We start from the raw sequence: 7261 nt of genomic DNA on the forward strand, positions 1-7261 counted from the left end.
AATCAGTTTTTAAATTAATTGAAAATTATTATGACCAGTAATTTACTGTTTTCACTCAAATTTTAGGAAAAAAAAAAAACTCTCAGAATCCAGCTTTTTAATGTGAATATTTTCTGGTTCCTTGACTCCTTTATGACAGTAAATTAAGTTTCAGTCAATCATCAGACCAAAGTTTTGATTTCCACTGGTCTAAGGTCCATTCCTTAGCAGTTGATGGTTTTTGTGACTGCACTTGAGGATACATTCAAAGTTTTTTAAATTTTCCATATTGCCTGACATTTATGTCTTTAAGTAATGATGGACTGTCATTTATCTTTACTATACTATGGATTACAACAGTAGTCAAATAGAGCTATCCACTGTGTACTCTAACCCTACCTCTGCACAACACAACTAATGGCCTCAAACATTTTAAGAAGGCAAGTAATTCCACCAATTGACTCTTGACAAGGCATACCTGTTAATTCAAAACCATTCCAGGAGACTACCTCATGAAGCTGACTGAGAAAATGCCAAGAGTGTGCAAAGCTGCAATCAAAGCAGAAGGGAGATACTTTGAAGAATCTAAAATTTAAAACATAATTCCATATATGTTCCTTCGCAGTTTGACATCCTCAGTATTAATTTACAATGTAGAAAGTAATTAATATAAATAAAAACCATTCAATGAGAAAGTGTGTCCAAACTTTTGACTGGAACTGTATGTTTTAACAAGAGCTATCATGGCATGCTTACCAGAAATGAAAACTGGCCACAGGGCTGTTCTACAAAGTGAAATTAGGTTAGCAACGGTAAGCAAGGTATGTTGCATTGAAANTTCTCCCCGTCTCCCTTGCTGTGGTTGTTGCATTTTTCCTGTTGCTGAACAATTCTTGTTGAATATGACTTCTACAAATTTACGTACTCCGATCTATTTGCTTCAACATGTTCCACAGGATGATGTTGGAGGTCAACCGCAAGAATATGTAGATTTGCTGGAGAACCCTCTGTGTATTACAGACTGAAAGACCTGTGCCGAGACTGACAGCATGAAGTGATGTTGAGAATGATCCTTTTGTTTAAAATCGAAATAACTGATGACTTAGTGATGTTCGACAAGTATCAATGCTGAAGAAGTCCCATTATTGTCTAATATTTGTAAATAACTGTATTTCTCTTCATGTTTATTCATAGGACAAACGGGGGGATATGATGGGGAAATACTGCTGTAGACACTGATCTCTTTCTTGTGACATTCTGTTGCACTTGCAAATTTGAATGTGTTTTGCAGGCAGTTTCTCATCCAAACCATCTGAACTTGTTTGTGTTATCAACTGTGTAACTAGAATAGAATAGAATAGAATAGAATAGAAATACTTTATTAATCCCCAAGGGGAAATTTCAAGTCAAAGTCAAAGTTACTTTATTGTCAGTTCTGCTACACGTGTACATATACAGGAACTGAAATTGAGTTTCTCTCGAACCCATCCATCCATCCATCTTCTCCCGCTTATCTGGAGTCGGGTCGCAGAGGCAGCAGCCTTAGCAAAGCTGCCCAGACTTTGCTAAGTCTCTCGAACCCTCATTTAAAAAAAAAAAAAAAACACAGTTGAAAAAATATACATACTAAAAAAATGATGCATCTGGAGAGGATGCTCTCAATGGTGCCTCTGTAGAAGGTAGACGTGATGGGGGCCGGGGCTCTGGCTCTTCTCAGCTTGCATAGGAAATAGAGACGTTGATGACCTTTCTTGGCCAGTGATGCAGTGTTGCTCGTCCAGGAGAGATCCTCTCAGATGTGCACACCCAGGAACTTGGTGTTGCTGACCCTCTCCACAGCCGCACCGTTGATGTGTAGGGGAGCATGCTGGGTGTGCTCTCTCCTGAAGTCTACAACAATCTCCTTTGTCTTCTCCACATTCAGAAGAAGATTGTTGGCACTGGACCATCTTGCCAGGCTGCTCACCTCACTCCTGTAGTTTGTCTTGTCTTTGTTGCTGATAAGACCCACCACAGTTGTGTCATTTGCAAACCTGACAAAAAGATTGGAGCTGTGCGTCAGCATACAGTCAGAGATCAGCAGGGTGAAGAGTAGGGGGCTCAGCAAGCATCCTTGGGTGGCCCCGTGTTCAGAATGATGGTGCTGGATGTTTTGCTTCCGACCCGCACTGCTTGTAGTCTCCCCGTCAGGAAGTCCAATAGCCAGTTACACAGCGAGGTGTTGAGCCCCAGCTGGTCCAGTTTGTGGATGAGCTGCTGGGGGATGATGGTGTTAAAAGCTGAACTAAAGTCTATGAACAGCATTTGTCATGACCCCCCAGCCTCAGCCCCAGTCCTTGTCTGTCTTCCTCTTTTTCTCCCTCTCTTCTCCCTCCTCTCTGTCTGTCTCTCACTCTCTGTCCCTCTCTCTCTCTGCCCCTGTGCATCTCAGCACTAATCAGGACCCTCAGCTGCAACTCCAGACTCACCTGCACACAATCACCACTGCTCCTATAAAGACTTGGTTCATTCCACCACCAGCTGCCGGATCATAAACAGCCCATCTGTATGTTTCTGCCTGTCTCTGCTCCGTTTCAGCCTGGATTCCCTGAGCCTGTCTGCCCCCTCTTTTTTTTCCCTTCTGTGAGAATCCCCGGTTGTTTGAGCAGCTTAGTTTTGTATCTTTGAATTGTTTGGTTTATTTCTCCTCAGTCCTAAGTTTAGAGTTTTTTTTTTTAGGTTTTTCTAGTTTTGCCCCATTCGCAATTCAGCTTGGTTTTCCTGTTTGGCTTCTCCCACTCAGTTTTGTTCCCGCACCTCAGCTTATATTCAGTTGTTTAATAAATCTTTGTCTACACCTCATCTGCCTGCCTGTTTGATCTGTGTGTGCACCTGGGTTCCCCAATTATCCCTCGTGACAGCATTCTAACATATGAGTCTTCGTTGTCTTGATGTGTGAGGGCTGAGTGGAGGGCAGTGGAGATTGCATCATCAGTTGAGCAGTTGGTCCGATATGCAAACTGGTAAGGGTCCAGGGTGGGTGAGAGATGGAATTTGATGTGGTGCATGACAAGTCACTCAAAGCACTTCATCAGGAGGGAGTAAGTGCCACCGGGCGGTAGTCGCTGAGAGATGAGGGAGATGATTTCTTCAGTACTGGAATGATGGTGGCAGTTTTGAGGCACAACAGCCTGCCTCAGGGAGATGTAGAATATGTCTGTGAAGACATCCGTGAGTTCCCCAGCACAGTCTCTCAGTACACGACCAGGTATGTTGTCAGGACCCAGAGCTTTGCGTGCCTTGATCCTGCTGAAGACTCTCCGCACACTCTCCGTGGACAGCGTCAGCACCTGGTCACCAGGAGGAGATGGTGTCTTCTGTGCAGGGGTGCCGTTGTTTGCCTCAAAGGGGCTGAAGAAGTCATTTAACTCATTCAGCAGAGGAGTGGAGCTGTCAGGGGTCTACTGTGGGGGCCTGTAGTCTGTGATGGTCTGCATTCCCCGCCACAGGCTCCTGGTGTCTCTGCTGTCACTGAAGCGAGGAGCTATTCTCCTGGAGTACTGCCTCGTGGCCTCTCTGATGCTGCGGGACAGCTTGGCTCTAGCTGTCCTCAGGCCCACCTCGTCTCCAGCTCTGAAGGCAGCGTTTCATACCTTCAGGAGCCTGTAGAGCTCCCCTGTCAGCCACGGCTTCTGATTAGCACGGACAATGATGGTCTTGATGTCCATTACATCATCAATGCACTTGTTGATGTAGGCAGTGACAGTTTCTGTGTACTCCTGGAGGTCTGTTGTGTTGTTGTGTGTAGCAGCTTGTTTAAATACATCCCAGTCTGTGGTGTTAAAACAGTCCTGAAGTGCCTCCGAAGACCCCTCTGGTCACACTCATACCTGTTTTCGAACTAGTTTGGTGACTTTAACCAGTGGCCTGTATGCTGGAATTAACATAACAGTGATGTGGTCCGCAGCGCCTAGGTGAGGGAGGGGAAAGGCCTTGTATGCTCCTCTCTGGGTAGTATAAACAAGATCCAGTATGTTGTTTCCTCGGGTTGGAAAGTGTATGTGTTGATGCATTCTGGGAAACACAGTCTTACGGTCTGCATGGTTGAAATCACCGACCAGAAACCCTGAATGACCAGCCAGGTCTGCTCACTCCTCAAGGCCCACGATGCAGCCTTCAGGTCAAGTGACAGAGCTCTTGACAGCATGGCTCGAGCTGACCTGAAAAAGGGAATTAAAAATGCCAAAGCAGACTACAAGAGGAGGATAGAGTCCCATCTCATCAGCAACAGACCAAGGGAGGTGTGACAGGGTCTACAGAGCATCACAAACTTCAGGGGCTGTGATGACACCAGGAGACCTGAGCGAGTCGCTGGAAGAGGAGCTCAACAGCTTCTTTGCTCGCTGGCTCCAGCACCCCCTCACTGTGGGGGAGCACGATGTGAGGCATGTGCTCCTGGCTGTGAACTCCAGGGAGGCTGCTGCTACAAATGGAGTAAGAATAAAATAATAAGATGAGGAGTTAGGTGTCCAGGTACTGGTGGAGTCTCAGCCTCGTCACAATCTGCTTTAAAATGCTCTGTGCTCCCGGTCCGGCTCTCCGACATTCTGAGTGGGGGTAAAACAGTCACCGTCAATACTCAGAGGCTCAGATCAACAAGTTCTAAAGCAGCCAGGAGTGCATGCAGGAGAGTAAAACAAAAATAAAATCACAGAGGAGCACTTAGCTGGGAGGAGGGGGGTTGCCGCACGTTCCCCCTCCAATGCCCCACAACACGTCCTGCTGGCTTGACCCTCTGTTGCTCTCCATGTATTCTTAGGGCCGTCATTTCCAGGTCCTTGCGCTCTGCGCTCTGTTTTCTGCTTGCCTCTCTGCCGTGTCCACTGGCTGTGCCCTGTTGTATTGATTGCCCTTTTGCACCACCGCTGCAATTTAGGTGCATGTGCGCTCAATGTCCAGGTCTGTAGGGACGCTCGGTAGTGGGTGTGGCCAACATAAAGTAAACTCAAGGCTTTGTAGATCAAACAAAACTCCAAATACAAGCAACAAACACAACCAAATGGCAAAAAAAGCATGCAGATACAAACAACAAAAAGACCACATTCCCACAGTAGCTGTGCACGCTGTGCTGAGCCACCTGGAACAGCAGCAGAGCTATGCCAGGATGGTCTTTGGTGATTACAGCTCGGCCTTTAACACGATTATCCAGGACATTCTGATCACCAAACTGGACTCCCTGGGCAGGCCAGCTGACAGCCTTCCCTGGGCCCGGGACAAGATGATATTAGATGCCTCCCCCACCCCCACCCCACTCACCCATATCTCCCCTTTTCTTTGCTCTTCCTCTCCTGTTATGTGTATAAGATTTTGATCCATCCTGCTCAGACTGTCCGACTGGGCAGCAAGCCCCTCCCGCTCCACCGTGACTCGCTCCCTCTCTCAGTCTCATCCGTGGTCTGACTCTGTCCCTCTGTTGCGGACCAGCTGGCCCCTTCCTCCTCCTCATCTCTGCTACCTGACGGCAGGTGGATCTCTCGCCTCGGCCTCTGTCTCATCCTCTCTGACGGAGCCACTAAACTCGTCCGTTTCTGTCAAAAACCCGTGTTTTGTCAGGATTTTAATCACAGCTAATGGATATTAAGAGCTAGCTAAATGACGTCACAAGGCTGACAAACGCTGGCTCCGCTGTTTCTTACCTCGCTCTACGTTGACTTTACTAGTTCGAGCTTCGTTGTCACCACCTTTTTAAAAGTATGCTTTAAGCAAATCTCTATGGCCTCTATTTTCTTCCTCTCTTTTTCTCTTCTTTTTCCTTTTCTGAGCACCAGACTTCTGCTGAGCGGACATTTTGGTGGTGAAGTGCAAAATCCGAACTTCCAATCAAAGGACATCAGATGTTGATCAGGGGCCAAACCATTTTATGTTGGAGGTGGGGGTGGAGGGCAATTCCAAAGATATTGACAGTTCAGACGAAAACAAATTAAAACTTCTAACTCAAATATTGCACTGTTTCTTTCCATTAACAGCCCTTCTTTGGGGAAAAAAATCCATAATTCAATGAGGGGTCCAGTTCTGGGCCCCCCACTCCACTCTGGCCCCGGGACAACACACCTGTTTGTCCCCCCCTATCGGTGGGCGTGTCCCTGGGCATCCCTCCTCTCACCTGCAGCTGGATAAAGGACTGAGCCCCCTCCTGTACTGTCTCTCCACCCACGACTGTAGTCCGGCCCACTGATACCGCTTGTCCACCAAACCGGTTCCAGTGCTAGTTCAGTGCTAGTTCCGTGCTAGTCCCTGACTTAGCACCAGTTCTTTGTGTTTCCACCACCTAAGCANCTGTGCCAGAGCTAATCACTGGACTGAAAAGACTAAAGCCGTTCAGCTAAGATTCAGTCTGATGGGTGCAGCCAGCGCCATAGTGCACAAGAATCCCAAGTCCCCTCGCTGGAGCTACCAGCGCATCGTGGAGGAGATAGAGTGCGCTTATGGGCCGTGCTCAGAGCATGCTGCTGCCATTGGAATAGAGCTGAGGCAGAGAGTCAGGAAACCAAGTGAGGCTCTACACAAGCTTTGAGATGACATCTATGAGAAAGTCTCCATCGTCTACGCTGACCGCAGTGAGATTGAGCAGGACTGCATCAGCGTGGAGATCTTCACCAACGCTCTGGCGGATGCTGAGATGGTCCAAAAGCTGCTGGAGGAGCAACCCCGCACTCTGGCCAAAGCTTATGAGATTGCACACAGGTATGAGGCCACAAAAAGAGCTGCCAGGGCCGTAACACAACTAATGCGTCCAGGGAGCCGCAATTACATGACCCAGGGGGGCCGAACAGCCACAGTGCGTGAGCCCACTTACACACCAGTGTGTGAACTCATGGAAACTAACACAAACCAAACGTCGAAACCTTACCAGCAATGGCAGCTGAACAAAAACAAAAAGAAAGTGAAAAACACTGGAGAAGTTATTTGACACAACTGTTCTGGTGTTGGACACTTTCAAAAGACTTGCCCTTCCCCTCGTCGGCCATCCCGGCCACTCAACACCAACCTACAACCGCAGCCCAACAGGAGCACCATGGTCGCCAGTGCTAAGGGCCAAGAGGAGGAAATGTGCATCATGGTGAGGATAGATGGAGTTGAAGTTTGTGCTTTGTTGGACTCTGGTGCACGGAGAAATGTCCTGCCCCTCCACCATTACAACTCCATCCCTGCAAATATTAATTACCCCATTCAGCCATCCACCACACAGGTCCTGCACGGCATTGGGCCTGATAGTTTAGACGTCTTGGGAGAGGTTGTCCTA

General features: G+C 47.7%; 1 protein-coding gene across 1 annotated transcript in view; it reads right to left on the reverse strand.

Moving 5' to 3' along the window:
* Nucleotides 1–3686, reverse strand: part of mtnr1ba (melatonin receptor type 1Ba) — a 38600-nt gene extending 34914 nt beyond the window's left edge. The window contains exons 1-3 of the mRNA XM_008278984.1: nt 3612–3686; nt 3154–3386; nt 1786–2012 (exon numbers count right to left, since the gene is read on the reverse strand). Of these exons, the coding sequence (XP_008277206.1) occupies nt 1786–2012; nt 3154–3386; nt 3612–3686 (535 nt within the window). The remainder of the gene's footprint in view (nt 1–1785; nt 2013–3153; nt 3387–3611) is intronic.
* Between the last annotated feature and the right edge of the window lie 3575 nt (nt 3687–7261).

Source organism: Stegastes partitus, unplaced genomic scaffold (genome assembly GCF_000690725.1).
Source record: "Stegastes partitus isolate 25-593 unplaced genomic scaffold, Stegastes_partitus-1.0.2 Scaffold140, whole genome shotgun sequence".
NCBI classification, from domain to species: Eukaryota; Metazoa; Chordata; class Actinopteri; family Pomacentridae; genus Stegastes; species Stegastes partitus.